The sequence below is a fragment of the Neofelis nebulosa genome, chromosome 10, assembly GCF_028018385.1.
Source record: "Neofelis nebulosa isolate mNeoNeb1 chromosome 10, mNeoNeb1.pri, whole genome shotgun sequence".
NCBI classification, from domain to species: domain Eukaryota; kingdom Metazoa; phylum Chordata; class Mammalia; order Carnivora; family Felidae; genus Neofelis; species Neofelis nebulosa.
The window spans coordinates 48,465,987-48,486,429 of NC_080791.1; the positions used below are offsets into that span (position 1 = coordinate 48,465,987).

The 20,443-nt window shown below is 36.5% G+C and overlaps 1 protein-coding gene across 29 annotated transcripts in view; it reads left to right on the forward strand.

The window, feature by feature from the left end:
• DLG2 (discs large MAGUK scaffold protein 2) overlaps positions 1-20,443 on the forward strand; it is a 2,097,061-nt gene that overhangs the window by 1,431,890 nt on the left and 644,728 nt on the right. For all 29 annotated transcript variants that reach the window (XM_058690298.1, XM_058690294.1, XM_058690296.1 and 26 more), the window contains one exon: positions 16,564-16,614. In XM_058690298.1, the coding sequence (XP_058546281.1) occupies positions 16,564-16,614 (51 nt within the window). The remainder of the gene's footprint in view (positions 1-16,563; positions 16,615-20,443) is intronic.

Genomic DNA, 20,443 nt, shown 5'->3' on the forward strand with positions numbered 1-20,443 from the left:
TTATTACCATCTTTGTTTGAAAGTCCATTTTTCCTATATAAGTATTACTACTCTGAATTTCTTTTGAGATACATTTGCGTGATAGACATTTCTCCATCCCCTCACTTTTAATTTGTAGGTATCTTTAGATCTAAAATGAATCTCTTGTAGGCAACATATAGATTGGTCTTTTTTGTATATATTCTTTCACTGATGTCTTTTGATTGGAGCATTTAGTCCTTATACATTCAAAGTTATTATTTGATAGATATGTATTTATTGCCATTTTAAAACTTGTTCTGTGTTTGTTTCTGAAGACTTTCTCTGATTCTTTCTTGTCTTTCTCTGTTTAATGTCTTGCTGTTTTGTTTAGTGACATATTTGCATTTCTCCCTCCTTATTCTTTGCATATTTATTAGTAGTTTTTGATATATGGTTACCATTAGATTTATATATAACCTCCCCTGCATATAGCAGTCTATATTAAGTTGGTAGTCATTTAAGTTTGAACCCAATTTTTTCCTCTCCCTACCACATTTTTGGTATCTGTTATTATATTTTATATCCTTTTTTGTTGAATTCTTTGACTAATCTTTTACAAAAATATTCATTTTTACTGCTTTTGTGTTTACTACTTTTATACTATTACTTTTGGTCTCTCTCTTCCACTCAAAGAGTCCCTTTTAATATTTCTTGCAGAGCTGGTTTAGTGGTCATGAACTCCTTTAGTTTTTGTTCATCAGGAAACTATCTTTCCTTCTATTCTGAATGATAGCCTTGCTGGATAGAATATTCTTGGCTGCAGATTTTTCCCATCCAGCACTCTGAATATATCATGCCACTCACTTCTGGCTTGCAAAGTTTCTGCTGAAAAATTTCCTGCTCACCTTATGGATTTTCCCTTGTAAATTAAGGACTTATATTGTCTTACTGCTTTTAAGATTTTTTATTTATCACTATATTTTGCCAATTTAAATACAATATGTTTGGTGTGGGTTTGCTTTTGTTGCTTTTGATGGGAGTTCTCTGTGCCTCCTGGATCTGGATATCTGTTTCCTTTCCACAGATTAGGAAAGTTTTCAGCTTTTATTTCTTCAGATAAATTTTCTTCCCCCTTTTCTCTCTCTTCTTCTTTTGAGACTCCTCTAATATGGAATCACGGAGTTTGCCATGTCTATTCTTGTTTTGCATAATTCTTTTTTCTCTCTTTTGTTCAACTTCATTAAGTTTCATTACTCTGTCTTCTAGGTTACTAATTTCTTCTTCTGCTTCTTCCATCCTGCTGTTCATTCCATCAAGCATGTTTCTTATTTCATTTATTTCACCCTTTATCTCTGCTCTTATTCCTTATCTCTATGTTAAGGTTCTCACTTTGTCTTATACTCTTTTCTCAAGTCCAGTGAGTATCCTTATGACTGTTTCTTTAAATTCTCTAGCAGTCATGTAACTTACATCTGTTTCACTTAGATCTCTGGCTATGGCTTTGTCCTTTTTTCATTTGGAATAAATTTCTCTGTCTCATTTTGTCTGCCTCTCTGTGTCTCGTTCTTTGTGTTAAGAAAATGAGCTATGTCTTCTGCTCTTGAAAGTACTGACTTTATGAACAAGAGGTCCTGGAGTACCCTGCAATCCAGTGCTCCCTGTTTTCCGGAACTTGGCACTTCAGGAGAATATCCTATGTGTGTTCTTTACATTCTGCTGTTGTGTCTGAGTCACTTTTCTTTTTGGTGCATTTGTCTGCACGAACTCTCTGCCTGTCATGGGCTGTGCTTACTTTCTGTTGTGTTAGTGGGACACAGGCAGACCAGTTCTGAGGAGGCATGCCTGTGGGGAAACTTGGGAGCAGGGCAGTAGTGTTAGCAAAATTGATGCTGTGCAATTAGTCCTATGACAGATCTCCAAAGCACTCCTGTTGGCAGGCATTCAGGGGTGCAAGGCTGAGCATGGAGTGCCTCAGTGTCTGGAGGGGTGTGGCCGGTTATGGCACATGGTCGTAACCATGCACCTGACAGCTGGGCGGAGTGGGTGTGTTAACCAAATTTGCTCTGAGCCCAGGGCCAAGGCTGACAGGCTTGGAGTGGGTGAATCCTCAGGAGAACTCATAGGGAAGGTGCACTACTAGCAGGGTATAACAAGTGTCTGTGCAGCCCCACTTCTTGCAGGTGGCTCTGTTTATGGTGAGGGTGGGGGAGAACATGGTAACTTTCAGCTGTTTGTTTTTGGAGAGGTCTCCCAACACACTCCAAAATCAGTATGAATAGATCTGTCTGCTGTTTCTCCACACACACACACACACACACACACACACACACACACATTGTGCAAACTGCCATTTTTATGTTGTCTTCCCATGCAGGCTGCAGTCTCTTTAAGGTGTCAACCCAGCCATCACTCACCCTCTAGGCTCACCCAGTTCTGAGTCAAATGATGTTTAAAGGTCCAGGCTCTAAGTCCACTGGTTTTAAAAATTCACAGAATTCAGCCCCTTTGGTTTTTAATTTTTTTTTTAATGTTTATTTATTTTTGAGAGAGAGAAAGAGACAGAGCTCGAGCATGGGAGGGGCAGAGAGGGGGACACAGAATCAAGAGCAGACTCCAGGCTCTGGGCTGATAGCACAGAGCCCAATGTGGCGTTTGAACCCACGAACCATGATATCATGACCTGAACCAAAGTCGGTCACTTAACCGACTTAGCTACCCAAGTGCCCCAGCCTTTCTGGTTTTTAAAACCAAACATTATGGGGATTAATCTTCCTCATGTGAGCTCCCTGGTATGAGGGCCTGTTTCTCTGTTCTTTCCCTGCATGCAGCTTCCTCCTTCCTGCAGGCAGCCTCCCTCCACCTTTCTGACCATTCTAGTCTTTTAGATGCAGCTTCTTATATATATTTAGTTTTGCAACTTGTTCAGTCAGTCCTCAGGTCTCTCTCTGGCTTACTGAATTGGATGTGTAGGATATCTAGTTGTAAACATGGGACAGGGAGAGCTCAGCTTCCTCTTTGAAGTTTTTTCTGCTAATTCCAAACTCTGAGATCCCTCAGATACATCTTCTGTTTACCACTTTTTTTCTAGTGTATGGTCATATTTTTCTTTCTCTGGATTTTATATAATTTCTTTTTGAAAATAAGCCATATGATAATATGTTAAAATGACTATTAATTTGGAATTATTCCCTCCTGTCCCCCTATCTCAAATTCTTGTTTCTCTTTATTTATTTATTTTTTTTGTGTACATTTAATCATGTATCCGGGCTTGATCGCGGAGCCTGTCTTCCCTGAATTGTTAAGCTTCTGATGTTTCTCTTGAATTTTCTTAGTTTTCTTTTCTTTCTTTCTTCTTCCTTCCTTCCTTCCTTCCTTCCTTCCTTCCTTCCTTCCTTCCTTCCTTCCTTCCTTCCTTTCTTTCATTCCTGGCTTCCTACAATTGACTCTAGATCAGCATAGCTTACTGGTGAGTCAAGTTTTGGTCAGGGGTTATATTTAAACACTTTGTGTCAAGGAGGCACAGTTGCCAGTGGATTTGCATGTGGGTTGGGTAGTGTGTTCAAATCCAAGCAATATACAAATCTGTCTGAACTTTTATTTTTCAATAGACCTTTATAACTCCTCTGTATATGTGAAGGTCTCACATTCAGCCAGGAATATGCAGATGACTGGGATTTTCTTCCGTTTCTACAGAGTTTATGAATGACCTTGCACATTCACTCAGTTTTCCAGTTTGGCAGTGATATGTTAGAACTATCAAGACCTGTCATGACTAATTCCCTGTTATTCCATAACAAGTTCCCCTGTTAAATTTCTAGCTAGTCTAGAGAGTCTGTATTTTTCAACAGCCAGTATTGCTACCGTGGGCTACTGCAGTGTTCAGTTTTCCTGATATTTACCACCAAAGTCACTATCATGTTCAACATCTCTGAGCATGAGGTTTTCACATGTGCTGCTCCAAATGAAGTTGGCCCTCTCCAGTGGCAGCAAAGCTGCTGATTGTGTGGCATTAGATTCATGGAAAGGGAGAAGAATCATGGAAGGTTTTTTAGAAGGCTTTTTGGAAGGATAAATAGAAATTACACAGAGAAGACATGGCAAGCAAGGACATTCTAGGTAGGGTCACTAAGAAAAGTGATAGTATGGTGAAATGTGATTTTAATTTCCTTTTTCATCTTCTCCCTTACCTATCAACTTTGATTCTTCATGCTTTGCACCCAAGATTTATTGTCTGATTAATATTTGTTAACTCTTCTTAAAGTATTCATGGAATTTTTTAAATTTAATGTGACCGAGAGTTCATGCCAACACCTTTTTGAATCTGTCTTCCTCTTACAAGAGGATACTAAAACTAGATTGATCTATGGTTAATCATGAAATTTTTGGAGCTTATACTACCACACTTGAAAGACTTAAAGGCTTGGCAGACAGGTGTCCAGAGATAAAGAGATTTAGTACATCTAATTTGTAGCCCAGAGCTCTCTGGTATGACTAGCTGTTGTCATGGCCACAACTTAGTATGCATGACCCTTTTTAAACTTCAGAATATAGTCTCATAAGCACTGATATAATAAAGAAGCTTGAGCTTTTATTATTTCTTTGAAAAATATAGTTTGTATTTTTTTTCACTGTAGATTTGTATTTGATATAAGTTAATTGAATCTAACAGTAGAAAATGGAGGTAACTCAAGTCTTCTGTAGGAATATGGAACACACTGCATGTTGATTCTTATAAAATTCCTACAAACATTAGTCATTAATCTCCCACCCACCATTACTCACACCCTCCATGCACACATGCACACACTGGTTTCTCCTTAGAAAGATGAATAGGCAGAATTTAAATATGTGAATGGTATACCAAGGAAAAATTTTAAAACAATTGTAGTTAATTTTTTAAAGATTCTCTAGGTGCTGAACACTAGACCTCAACAAAACTATATCATTCAATCCTTACACCACCCAATACTATTATAATCCATTTTGTAAATAAAGACAAGCTTCAGAGAAATTAAGTAACTTACCCAAATTTCTGTAACTAGAGAAAGCGAGAATCATGTTGTAAACTCAGGCAATCTGAATCCAGAATCCTACCTCCTAACCATCATGCTCAGTTATTTTATACTATCAGATTGAACCATGCAGAATTGCCATTTTGTAAGTCAAAACAGTTAAATATCAGTAATTTTTATACAATCCAATCGTAGACTATCTCTTATGTTTAAGAATAACATACATGTGCAGCAAAATGTAGTGGGAGCAGCTCTAAATTTAAAGTCCAAACAATCTAAAAAAAAATAAAATAAAATAAAAAAATAAAGTCCAAACAATCTAGATTCAAATCAAAGCACAAAACATTAGCTGAGCAATTTTGAGCAAATAATTTACCATCTCTGAGTTCTTTACTCATATGCAAAATTGAGTAACAATATTATCTACCTGAATGGAATTGTTATGAGGAGCAATAAAATAATCTAGAAACAGTATGTAAGTGATGAATATTGTTGCTAGTATAATCTGAAAAAAGATACATATAAATACATCTTGAAACCTTACAATTTCCATATTTTGTCAACTGGCGAGAGAGAAGGGTTGGAAACAGAATTAATTTTGTTCCTTGCCACGATACTATGGTACTTCAAGAAAGGTGAAATAAGTAGCAGAATGCTTTCTTTAGCATCTGATCTGGAAAGGTTGATCTGACCTTTGTTGTAACAAGCAGATCAAAGCATTTTTCCAGAACCACACAACTTAAAAAACTTCTTCATGTGATCCTGATGAAATAGCAGATGAATTAGCAGGGCAATATACCTCTATAGCTCATTTCTAAGGTTGTGAAGATAGTGATGTGCTTTTAAAACCAGAATAAAAAAAAGATCATACGAGCTAGAAAAGAAGGTGGAGATTGTCAATAAATATTTGTTGATTGATGGATTGATCTTGAAGGCTGCTGAAAAGGTGACATAAATTCAGATGAAAAGGGACACAGTTTATTGTTAGCAAGAATTGAAGTAAAATGATGAGAAGGAAATTAAGGCAGTTCGCTCATTTGGAAACTGGCAGTTGGGAGGAGGACTTTTGAATACAGGGGGATTTGAAAGATTAACAGCAAATAAAAATCCCTTAACATAAGTTCAATTGATTTATTTCTTCAGTAGCTATTCACAGAATGTCTCTATGGCAAGTCATTATGATAGGTGCTACAAGAGAAAAAGACAAAAGATAATGTCTCATGTAAGAGAACTGGGTATCAAGAAAGATAAAATACAATATAAGGAGCCGACCTTGAGGAAGACCACAACTACAGTATGAGAGGGACTATGTTATGTATGATTAGGGAGAAGGATTAGTGTTTTACTATTAGACTTCCCTTTATTCAAGTGTTAGATACTTGCATTCTTGCCTTCCTCCTTATAGGCACTCATTCTTTAATTTTGTTCAACAAATTTGTATTGAGCATATACTTCCCATCACTAAGTGATGAGAAGGATGAACAAGACAGTCCTCATTTCATGTTATTTCCAGTTGTATAACTTTGGAGAAATCACTTAACTTTAAAACCTTGGCTTTCTTTTTTGTTTTAAAGTTTGTTCATTTATTTTGAGAGAAAGGGTGGGGAGGGCAAAGAGAGAGAGAGAGAGAGAGAGAGAGAGAGAGAGAGAGAGAGAATATCCCAGTCAGTCTCTGCACCATTAGCGCAGGACACAACACAGGACTTGACCTCACAAACCGCAAGATCAGGACCTGAACTGAAATCAAGAGTCTGACACTTAACTGATTAAGCCACCCAGGTACCACAAAAACTTGTCTTCCTTAATACTATAATTAACATTAAAATGTCTCACTCCCAGGGTTATTTTAACTTTTAGATCAACTTATGGTAGTGCCTGGCATGTAGTAGATACTTAACAGAAGGTGGTGGTGGTGGTGGAGGAGGATAATAGTAGTAGTAATTAGTGTTATTAGCTGTTTTGAGGGGGTAATTTAGAGACTAGAGTGATAATTTCCAGGAGATGGTTAAGAAAAATATTTTTGACTTTGTGGAACAGCTTTATGTTGACAGTAATAGAAACTTCCCACATCCCCACGTAGAATGTAGCTCTATGAGGGCAGAGGCTTTGTGTACTTTGCTATCGTATTCCTAGGACCGAAGAACACACTACCATAGTACCTGGGAAATTTTAGTCATTCAAATATATATTTCCCAAGTAATTGGGCTTTTAATAAGCATAGATTAAAATAAAGACATTTAGTGTGTACTATATGACATTAATGAAGATACCAAAGAGAAAAGTTGCTTTATAGAAGCTTCAGCACAGGGGCACCTGGGTAGCACAGTTGGTTGAGCATCCACCTCTTGGTTTGGGCTCAGGTCATGATCTCCCAGTTAATGGGATCAAGCCTTGCATTGGGCTCTGTTCTGTAAGCCCAGAACTTGGATTCTCTCTCCCCATGTCTCTCTCTGTCCCTTCTCTGCTCATTGTGCACACTCTGTCTCTCTCAAAATAAATAAGCATCAAGAAAAGAGATGACTATATAAGCTTCAGCACAATTTTTTGACTCAAAAATGTTTTCAGAGATAAGAAGTAAAGTTTGTATCTAGAAAAGTAGATTGCAAACAGCTGGTGGATGTTCTGAAGTGTTCTTTAAGGATAAAGAAAAAATTACTTAAAGCTACTTGTACAGCATAATTACATGATAAAAACATTGTTTTTTAGAAAGATAACTCTCAAAGGATATGAAGAATCAACTGATACTGAAATATGATACAGGCAGAAATATTTTTAGGAAATTATGTTGTTGATCGTAAGAAAGTAATAGTTTATGACTTGAAATGGGATGTTGGTTAGGTGTCGATAACAAATATAAGGGACATAGATGAAAAAGAGAATTCCCTTAAAGATACAGAGAATAGACTGGAGGAAATGATGATTATAATTAGGCATGATTAGTCCTGTCTCGAACTTATTAAGACTAGGGTGACACTAGGGCATTTACTTAGGAAATAAAAGTTGAGTGAGATTGTGTAACCAAAAGGGACAGACCTTGGCAAATGCTCATATCTGGCAAAAAGAAAGCAAACAGATAAATGGAGTGGACAGAGCAGTAGTGAGGAAACCAGGAAGGGTATCAACCACTTGACACAAGAAAAGGGGAGTTTCAAGTGGTGGTCACTCCAGAGTGTCAAATACTGCAGCAAAGCAGAGAGGATGAAGACTGGGAAAAGATAACTGTATTCCAATGTGGGAAAGTATTTGTGGATCCTCTACTTTTGTATGATGGTGGAATACATAGAAGATGGCAAGACTGAGGAGAGAAATTGAGGATAAAGAACTGGGTGAATTGGTATTCTGCCTTTTACCATAGTTGGATTATACCTAAGAGAAAGAGAAAATAGTCTTTGCTATCTGCTCACATTATCAGCTTTGTCAAGCCTCAACTTACAGTTCAGGACTCTCTTTTTGTTTCTCTAAATCTTTTGGCATATGCTTTGAGCTCTTGATTCTCTTGGACATTGCTTATAGTTGACCAAGTGGTTTGTATATGGGGATAATAAAGTGAGCCTGATGGAACAAAAACCTGGTATATCATAATGACTTTATAACCATTGATCGATTGTGTTCTTAACACCATTTACTGCTCTCAAAGAGCATGTTTTAACTTATAGGATATTTAAACCTCCAAAAACAAAACAGTGTCCATTAAACTGGAGCAAAGTGAAAGCATTAAAATCACCTATTGCTACTCCATTCAGCATATGGTGCAAAGCAAGGGAGCAAAGCTGAGAAGAAATGTGCCATTTCCAAATCAGAGGTAAATCCAGTTCTGAACTTACTAAGTACTATTTTTCCTTCATTTCCTTCATTACAGAAGACAACGTTTTATAGATATAGATATAGATATAGATATAGATATAGATATAGATATAGATGCATGCACATACACACACATACACACATATATATATGCTTTTCATAAATGTAAGAACCCTAGCTATTTTCCTTAACTTCTTTTCACAAAAATACCAGGAAAGTTTATAACATTTTTTTTTACAGATAATAAGGTATTTAATAATAATAATTTTCAAAAACCTGTGGTTTCTAATTAAATGAAAAACACACAGTAATTATTGAATGTAAGATCACTTTTCTAGGCTCAAAGTTCTGTATTATAAAAGATTAATAAAAAAGGCAGAGGAGATAACAAAAACAAAGGAAAAAATTTTTAAGAATGGAACATATTATAGGATACTGATTTTTTTTCTATTTGGTGGATGTTATGATTTAGCAGTTCACTGAGCTCAGAAATTTAATTAAGATTAGAAGTTTTAACATGAAAACAGGGTTAACTGATAGAATACATTCAGGTAACTAATAGGAATGGTGGTCTTACCAAAATTAGAATCTTGACTAAGAATATCAATAATTATTTTTACAGCCTATGTTTATTAAAAGTAAGAAGTACTATGATTCGCCTCTTTTCAAAGTGTGTTTTTTAAACTGTTCTCATTATAATTGAATAGTATTTCTAAAATAACCAGGCCCACACCTTAGATTAAAACAGATGCTCTACATAGCTTAAAAAATTGCTTACTAAGTTTTTAACTGATATTGACACTTACACAAGTGTGTATAACACGAAAAAAGATGAATTCTAACAGCTTTTAAGTGGCAAAACTGGCATTAGAATTCAAGTCTTTTGGATCCCAGAATCAGAGCTTTTTATTTCTATGTGATAATTCCTCTTAATGTAAATGGAGGGCACAATTTGAAACAGTGGAGATCGTATAGGAGAAGGAATATTAGTTAAAGGAAGTAATGGACAGCTTAGTTGTGCGCCACTGTGTCTAATGATGTTCTTATTCTGGTTAGAGCTTCCATGTTGGTAGATGGACTCTCGCTTTTTCAGTACCTGATTGTTTTTCATCCATTCAGCAGAGACACTTAAAGTCAAATGTGATGAAAACATGAAGATGGTTCTTTCTTTCAGATTGAGGTGAAACAAAACTCCTTCGTCTTGTCCCCCTTTTTCAAAGAGAAAAAGCTATGTTTTATTTCTTCCAAAAGTCTCAGGGTCTTTGAGGAGAAGAAATGGGAAGGTTCTGATGGTAACAGTCTTGAATAGATGTAAGTAGAGCTGATGATACTACCATTTAGTTTCCTCCCTGATGGGGAACCTTACAGGTTAAGGAGAAAGGACATGGCAGGGATACATGGAGGTCAGACAACAATCAGCTGGTAGGATTATAGGTTGCCAGTTGGGATCTTCAAAGTAGAGAGTAATTGAAAAACCCATATTAAAGTTTGTCAGGTACACCTTGCCCAAAGTGACAGAAAGGAATATGACTAGAGAGTAAAGTCCTGATGCTAGGAGGTCAGAGCAGGGAGGAACCTCAGGGATCATTTGTCTGCATGAGAAAATTCAAGCACCATGACCTGCTCAGGGTTACTCAGCATGTTAGATCACAGAATCAAGGCTGTAATACAGGTCTTTTGACTCTGAGGACAGTGCAGTCTCCAGAAGAACACTCTGAAGAAGTGGTCCATCTTGCTCCCTCTTCCTTGGTAAACCCATCTCTTCCCTATTCATTCTCATGACACTTACCTGTTAACACATTAAGTTTATACCACCTCCTCTATGAAGTCTTTTCTGATTCCCTCCAGGTGCAATTGCCTGGTCCCGCCTCTATGCCACCTCTGCTGCTATGGTCTACGGGCATCTACACAGCAGCCATATCACTGTGTTGCATGTTAGTATTCATCTCCCTCTATCAGAGAGAGGTCTTTGAGGCAGGAGCCATGTATCATCCATCTTTGTATCTCTAGGGCATATCATCATGCCCAGCACACAATGGGTTGTGTCAGATTATGTTTTAATTCATGTGTACAGTATTTAAATTAGAAATTAGAGGGGCGCCTGGGTGGCGCAGTCGGTTAAGCGTCCGACTTCAGCCAGGTCACGATCTCGCGGTCCGTGAGTTTGAGCCCCGCGTCAGGCTCTGGCCTGATGGCCCGGAGCCTGGAGCCTGTTTCCGATTCTGTGTCTCCCTCTCTCTCTGCCCCTCCCCCGTTCATGCTCTGTCTCTCTCTGTCCCAAAAATAAATTAAAAAAAAAACGTTGAAAAAAAAAATTAAAAAAAAAAAGAAATTAGCAATGCATGTGTATTAAAAATTTCCTGAGATAGAGAGGTAAATGAAAGCCATATTTTATAGGAAAATAAAGTATGTGTTAAGGGCTCCCCTATATTTACTTAAAGATGAAGAAGCGTTCAATGACTGTTCAGTTTTCAGAGTTCTCAGGTGACTTGGTTCTAGAGTTTTCTGGAGACCAACTATGAATAAGGCATGATGCCAGAAGCTACAATGGTGCAATCATGAGTAAGATATCATTGGTATCCTAATGAACATGGCTCTGTAAGGGATACCATGGGAAAGCCTTAGGAAAGTGAATGCCAACAGCAGAGTAATGTAAAGATCAAGACTGAGCAAGACAATGTTAGAAAGAAAATGCAAGAGGGAGCAGACACAGATTGGAAGAAAGTCCAGTTCAGGTAATATTCTGAGTGAAGGCTACAATGACCTGATCTGAGAGGGAAAGCTAAGATGATTCTTCTCCTCAAGACAGTACATCTTAGATGGGTTCAGGAAAGAGATGTTTACGTTAAAAAAGGTTTTAGTGGATTTTGTAGAAGAAAACACGTTTATTTGCTTATTAAATTATATTTTATATTACTGGGGGAAATTAACAAACATTCAATAATTGATCATATAAATCTTGTGAAGCTTGTAGATTATTAATCCACAGCTGGGTAAAATAGCTCTCACTACTGAATACCTACCAAAGACCTACCATTAACCTGTGTAATCTTACTTATTGCTCCCAACAACTTCATGAAGAGAATTGTATGGTATTATAGCTAACTATAATTTCTTTGTCACTTAAGATATGTGTCAAGCATTTTACATTAATTATCTAATTTAATATTCACAATAATCATATTAGGGAAGTACTTGTTAGTACCATTCTACACGGGGGTATTAAGGGTGAGAGAGATCAAGGAAATTGGCTATATTCACATATCTCATTAATACTGGAACTAGGATTCAAAGAGGTGTCTTTTTCTTCCCCCAGTCTTGAAATCATGATCTTACCTACTGAAAATAATAGAAGGTACATAGGAGATTCAAGTGTAAGGAGCCATAAAGCATTGTGACATGTTTGCTGCAGCTGCAGATGAAGCAGAGTGACTGGGGCTCTGTCTTGCTCTGGGAATGGCAAGAGGGCATGAAAACCAGCTGCCCTAGTCTCCATGATCATCACATCCTCTCCCAAAGCAACAGCTTTATATGCAAAACCATAATACTTAGATATAAGTCTTGCTTACTATGTCATAATTACTTTTAATAAAGGGCAGAATTAGTTCATCATCCATCACATTATATCCTACTAAGAAATCAAATCTATATAAACAGCAAACAGCCCTCACATGTGGCAAGAGTGGAGCTGTGGTTCTAGTCCACCTTTATGTTTCATATATTGGGTATCACACTTCTCTGGGGCCTTAGTATGTTTGGTGCCACTTTAAGGACCATGTGTTTATTGAGAATAGGGATCATATTTTAAATCTCTATTTTTTTCAATGCCTGTCACAGCACTTGGCACATGACACATGCTCAAGTATTTTTTATTATGTGGAATTATGTTTAGTTTTTAAGAAGCCAACACTTTGATATTACTCTGTAAGCACTTTTTATAATATGTGATATGGGGTTGTATAAAACTTTACTTATCCCAGATTTTAATATGTTGTTAGCTTTAATTAAATTACACATGTGGCAAGGAACAAAATAATTGGAGAAATCATTTCTTAAGATACAAATTTAAATCGCATTAAAATGTGGAATAGTTCATGTGTGTTATTCATGAAAGACCTCTTTTCAGAAGATTAAAAAACACCGCATTTAAATTATCTGATCATGTGGACAGTTGGTTGAAGTAGCACTGAAGGGGGAAAAGGGCAGTGAGAGAGCACTCAAAGTTTATGAAATTATAACTTTAAATACCAAGTTTGAATTTGAACGGGTCACTCTCTTCTGTGTGATGCCAAGAAGGCTACATGCCCGGATCAGTCAGGACAATGTGTGGCATCAATTTGATTTTCTAGCCCCCATAGAAACCTACCAGCTGTCACCACAGAACCATTAGGTTCAGGAAAATGAAATATCTGGAAAAAAAAACAAAACAGATTTTTCAAAATAGCGAACTTCCCTCTAATCTACAAAAGTGCCAATCCTCTCACTTTCCTAGTCTTCAAGGTGAGAGGAGACTTTAAGTGATGGTCAGTGCCAGAACCCAATCTATATAGCTGTCCAGGCCCTGAACTATCAGGTACATAAAACATAACCTGGGTGCTTAAATATCACAGGAAGTATTACCGGTCAAGAATAGCAACAACAAAAAAACGCATGTAACAGAATTCTTTCCAGGAAAAGAGTTTTATGAATTGAAAGACATATATTGGTAAACTGACTGGGCAGAGAGGGAGACCACCAACTCAAGTTCCGACAATAAATTGTCTTTAAGCTCCTCCAGAGGATAATGGAAGCCCATTCACAGCATAGTTTTTTGTTCATTTGTTTTGTTTTTTCCTGGGAATACATAAAATTATGGATGGGAGAAATTACTGTTTATACTGCTTGTCTCTTTAGCAAGCAACCACTCCTCTAAACAAATGTGGAAAAAAAATATTTAAAAATACTGTATTGGTGCACGCATTTGAAAAGTTGCTAAATTTTCACGAATGTCACAACCCTCTCTTACGTACCTCTGATTAAAATGGAAGTATACTTAGTTGTGCCTTCTATCCTTTACCCCAAGGTCTTTGTCAAGTGAAATTGTGGGATTTCTTGTCTCAGGGGTCTTGACGCAGAACATAGATCACACTCTTCTAGTGATGAGAAAATAGACAACTCTTAATGGCTTTCCTGAACTCCCCACACTGGCTCTTATGATAACATGTCTTAAATGTTCTCCATTCATGGTGGAAATACTGCCTCAGCTCTTCCAAAAATGTTTCATTCCTTTATAATTTTACCAAATCCTGTTAGAGTCATAAGATGTTTCTTTGCTTTTCTTGAAAATAGTTGAAACACAATGTTAACATTAGTTTCAGGTGTACAACATAATAATTCAACAACTCTGTTATGCTATGCTCACCACAGGTGTAGCTACCATCTGTCACCATACAGTGCTATTATAATACCTTTGACTATATTCTCTGTGCTGTACCTTTTATCCCCATAATTTATTCATTTCATAACTGGAAGCTTGTATCTCCCACTTCCCTTCATGCACTTGGCCCATCCTTTCCCCTCCCTTTCTCTCTGGCAGCCATCAGTCTATTGTCTGTATTTATAGCTTTCATTCTTCTTTTTGTTTGTTCATTTGTTTTGATTTTTAGATTTCACACATGAGTGAAATCATATGGTATTCTTTTAAAAGCAAGTTGACATCCCAATCTAGATGGCATCATCTCTTCTTATGAAGACATTATGGATACTAGTGAATTAAGCAAATTACATTACTTTCTTGGGTTGAAAACTGAAGACCCATAGAGTCTTTAAGCCTCCAAAAGTTCATCTAGCTGACCAGGGATCTTTTGAATAGCAATTAGGATATGTATCTATAGTGAATGTTGGAACTAAAATCAGCATACATGATCACAGAATTGTTAGGCAAAGATTCTGGTAGAATATGAATGACTAGGCACTGTTATGCCACTAAAGGATTTTTGTCTTTTAAGTACTTCCTAACAGAATTTCTTTCAGCCTGAGCCTTTAGATTGTATTATCAGAGACTTGTTTTCCTTTCTTTGAAGTTTTTTTTTTTTCTCCTCACTTTGCAGCACTTTGATAATGTGAAGGGCTTCACTCTAGAGAAGTCACTGAAGCAAAGAAAAGCTTCACAGAGCCATACTGAGAGAATTAAAACATATCACATTAATTCATCCTTCCTTTCTGTCTTCCATCAACTAAAGAAAGTTATAAAAACAAACAAAAAAAGAATTAATACGGAAACACACACATATAGAGAGCTGGAGTTTTATTTTATACTTTTGCACATGAAGAACAAAAACCTCCATAAAGCTGCGAAAGCTTTCTAGCATCATCAAGTCCTCTTCAATGAGTCATTAACTTGCTGAAGCCCAGAAAATCAAATTTGGTTTAAGGCTGTTTGATAATGTAGTAACACAGTAAAATGTGATTCACCAATTAGCTCATGTAATTAGAAAATCAACAATATGCTCTAAGTGGCTGGTGGACACACATAAGTAAAGTCTGTTGTCATTCTTTATAGTTGCTGATTATAACCACACCTTCATTTGATGACACTGCATCCAAATTCCTTATGGAAAAGAATCTACAAATATCTGTGTTTACAAATAAGATTAAATAAATTAATACTTAGTTCAGTCGGTCATTCTGTCACTCCTTTTTTGTTTGTTTGTTTGTTTGTTTGTTTTTCCCCTTCATCAATTCTTTCTTTCCAGTCTCTGTTAACCAATAGTGCTTCTGGTCCTTATCTTTATAGAGCTCTCAGTCTGCAAGAACTATGTTAAACTCTTCTAAGGAAAGAAAGTCAACTGGTTAAAACCCTGCCAAAATGATGGTTTAAAATCATGGTAGTTAAAAATTAGTCTTTCTAGACAATCCCTAAATACTAATGATGTTGCCGAAACGCATGTAAGAAAAAAGACACAGACAGCTGAGAATTTTCTCATGCAGAGGTTTTTGCCTGGCTGAAAAGGACTCTGTGATAACAATGGCAATTGAATATCTGTTAGGTTATTTTAAAGCAACTCTTCATCTATTGTTTATACACACCTGTTGATGCGTAAGGCATATATTATACATTGCTATGTTTAAGTATTTTTCTTTGTAAATTCATGTCAATGTAAGAGTTTAGATGTTGTTAAACTTTCTCACTAGGAATTTCACACATTTCCTACTTCATTTTTTTCTTGTTGCTACTAAGGTATATGGACATAATTACATGGTCCAGGGCTTCCTAATAAATATAATGAGGATAATGGGGATGAATTACCTGAGCTTGAGCCAGTAAAAAAAAAAAAAAAAAAAAAAAGTATTTCTTATCTGATATGGTTCTTCTTAATGCTTTTCTTTGGCAAAATATGATATATGGTTATACTGCCTTCTCCACTGACTTTTTAAGGTTGTATTTTAGTGTTCATTCATGGAAATTTTAAAAGGTATTAGGGAATTATTTTCTTGTAACTGTAACATTGCCCCTAGGTTGTTTATTCTTTGTAACCTCGCAATGCCTATTTTGTATTGTTCCCTCTGCCGTAAATATCACAAATTCTAAGGAATGCAATAAGCTTTGATTATTTTTGTAGTTTTGCTCATATATTTTATAATAGCTTAGACTATATTTTATTTGGATGAAAACATAAAATCACAGACATTAAGAAAGTGTGGTTTATTCTTAGCCAGTATGAAACTTAACCCCAAACATTATAAAAATGCAGCCATCTCCCCCTCAACATGTATTTAACATTCTTTCTTTTTTTCTTATTTACAGGTCAATGGGACAGAAATTGAATATGAGTTTGAAGAAATTACATTGGAAAGGGTAAGAAAAATCGAATAATTGAAAACCTCAGTCTTGCATTCAACATTCTGCATCCTAATGGATTGTTTTGTGAAATCACACAATTGTGTATTTTACCTTGGAAGTTTCTAACAGGACTCAGAACAAAAATATTAATGAAATGCTTGCAGTGGAGGGCACAGAGACAGACCACATCACCAGAATGTTCCATATGTAAATGGCATTGCCAAGATATGGAGAAATTAATGAGAATGACAGAAATATTCAGTGAGCTAGTATAGCACTTTTTCCTATTGTTTCCATTATTAATGTTTTGCTATACATTTTTAGATATATTACAAAAATTTTCATTTATACATTAGTAATGCTATCTCATAACTACCATTACCATGCATTTTTTAGTTTAAAAAAACAAGCAGTGCATTTTAAAACCACCTCCCCCATGGAAAAAAAAATGCAGCAATCCTTCTGACCTCTGCAAATTTGTTATTAGGTCCTTGGCAGGATTTGACAAATAAGCAAAATTCTGTGTAACAACCCTAATATATAAAGATAGTTTACAAAACAGTAAGAAGAAGGCCTAAAACTGCCCAGAAAAAAATTACCAAAAGCACTAATAGGACATTCATCAAAAAAGAAAAGACCAATAACATATGAAACTTGTTCAAACTTATTAATAAACAAAGAAAACAATGATGCTAACTGATTTTTGTCTGTCCAACTGGCAAAATTTTAAAGGAGGGTTAATACTCATTGCCACGGAGTGGGCCTGGAAATTGTTACAACCATTAAAAAAAGCTATTTGGACAAATGGATCAAAGCTTTAAAATGAGGACCCTTTTTGACTCAGAAATTATAAGAATGCAGAAAGACACAAAGAATATTCATATTGGTATTGTTTATAACATTGCAGATTGAAAAAGACAAGTGTTTAGTAATACATTATTATGTGTCCAAATAATAGAAAATTATATTAAATTACATTATAATAGTATTTTTTAAGAATATTTAACTACAAGAATGGAAAGCCTAACTAGGTTATCTTATTAAATTAAAAAAAATTACATTTCATAATGGTGTTTAAAGTATAATCCTATAAGCACGAACATGAATAATTTGTGTTCATAAGAATATACATAAAGCCTGGAAGGATATGTGCCAAAATGTTAACTCTTATTAAGGATTTTGGATAATTTTTAGTTTCTTCCTCTTGTTTATATTTTTTCCTACACATTCCACAATAAACATATAATTTGCTTATAATAAAAAATAAAAATGTAAGTATTTTTCTAAGCTTTATCATTCAAGTATCAATTTAGACTCTAGACCTGCACTTAAATTTATATCTTCTTTTAAGTTTACTGATTATGCACTTTCCTGAGTCAGGGAATCTTTCATTCTTAGCCTAATTTTTATTGAGCATGAGTGGTTTCAAAAGGAAATTTACATTAAAAGTTAAGTGTTTGACAGATGTGTTCTTTAAAACTTCCATTATGAACTTTGGTTAAATTTTAATGACATGCTAAATGAAGAAAAATGAGGCTTAAGGAAAATTAACCCAAATGAAAAAAAAAGAACACATTTCTCCTACTAAATCACTAATCTTCTCCCTAGGACTGGCTATATAATTTGCAAAGCACAGTGTAAAATGTAAATGTGGAGCCCTTGTTTAAAAATTATTAAGAATCATGGGGCGCCTGGGTGGCGCAGTCGGTTAAGCGTCCGACTTCAGCCAGGTCACGATCTCGCGGTCCGTGAGTTCGAGCCCCGCGTCAGGCTCTGGGCTGATGGCTCGGAGCCTGGAGCCTGTTTCCGACTCTGTGTCTCCCTCTCTCTCTGCCCCTCCCCTGTTCATGCTCTGTCTCTCTCTGTCCCAGAAATAAATAAAAAACGTTGAAAAAAAAAATTTTTTTAAAATTATTAAGAATCAAAAAAGATAGTAAGAGCCCAACATTAAATGCCATGTGACCCTTCTTAAATGCAGGACCCTGTTTGCAAAGATCTCTCACTCACAGAGTCAACCCTTCTCTCTCCCCACACCCCGACACTAAATATGACATCATTTTGTTACCCTGGTTTTATAGGTTAGAAAATCAAAGCTAACTTTGGTGTGAGGTAGGACATTCAGTGGGAGTCAGACAGCTGTGTGTTCTAGTCTACATTTTGACACTTCCTTGCTTCATGACCTAGTGTGTCATCTCATCTCAGTCACTCTGAACCTTGTCACTGCCATTAACAGCACTCCCTCCCAAAAAGCTCTGTCAAGCACTGTCTTCGTTGAACACCACCTCCTCTCCGTTCTTTTCATCTATTCCAATACCCCCACCTCAGAACTTCTTCCAACTCCATTGGGACCTCAAATCATAGATTTTACCTTTCCTCTCCAGTTTTCTCCAGGTTTCATCTTTTGTATACCCACCCCTACCCCACCTACCATACTCCAAGTCTTCCTGTCACACACTTTTAACATTTCATCTCCTCTCTCCCTTTCTGTGTTCACCCAGCAAAGCCTCAGTCCTCCATTCTCAGCACCTGGGCAAAGAATGGGTCCACAGAAGCACTCCTTCATCTCACTTGAAACATACAGCTATTGATTTCAAGTGAACCTTCAAAGCATCCTAATAATTCCTATACGTTTTTAGAAAAATCACTTTCTCATTCTCTGGAACAATAGGTTCACAACTTACTTGGTCTCCTCAAATCTCAAACACCTCTCCCTCATACTCAGTCTCAGCTGTTGACCTCTCTCCCTGTGTCCTTGAGAAAATCCAAGCAATCAAAGAAGACCACCTTACTTTCCTACCACCAGGTCTGTTAGTGTGCTCTCCCTGTTACAATGGGAGAATGTCCCCTGCTCCTTTACTAGGCCAGCCCTTCACTTGTGACCTGCACTCCATAACCTCTTGTCCATTGAAGGACTTTGCTTCTATAGTTTTCTCCTCTCTCTCTCCTGCAATATCCGTTGCTCTCTCATGTTTTCCTGGATAAACATAATACAGACATGATGTAATCTCTCTCATTAAAAGAGAGGAGTCCTCTAGCAATGGAGTCCTAAAAGAAAAAGCAAAACAAAACAAAATGTCACTTTCCCCAATGTTCTCCTTCTATTGTTTCATGATTTTATTTTTCTTTACCAAAAATAGAGGAAAGTTGTCTGTCTTCAATAACTCCACTTCATTACTTCATTTTCCTATTTTAAACTAGTTCATGTTTTCATCCCCTCAGTGGCCCTAAAACCATCTTTATCAAAGTCTTGACAGGTTCCATCTTGTTAAATGCAAGCAGCAGTTCTCTGTCCTGAGTTCTCAGTAGCGTCTGATGCAGCTGTCACTGCCTCCTTCCCTCAAGATGATAATTTCTTGCCTTGCATAATAAAACATTTCTCCTACTTATTCACCATCTCATTAGTACCCTTAGTCTCCTTGTTAGCTCCTCCTATAAATATTGGAGCATTCCAGAAACCCAGTGGACAGACCTCTTCTCAATCTCTCCTCATTCCCTAGTGATCTCATCCACATGCATGGCTTTAAATACCAATTGTCAACTGATGATTCCCAAATCTGAGTCATGACCTCTCTCCTGCATTCCAAATGTAAACAGCTAACTGTCCAGTTGGCATCTCTGCTGAATATCAAGAAGGTCTTCTAAACTTAGTATATTCCTAACAGAATTCATGATTTCCCTGCACTCCCTACCCTTGGGGCAAAAACGACTTCTAAACTAATATTCCTCATCTTAGCTAATTGATTCTATCATTTTCCTTATTATTCAGCCCCCCACCCCCCAATCCTCTAGGAGTCTTGCTTAATTGCTCTTTTTCCCTTGGCATCCAGAGCAAGTCCTACCAGTG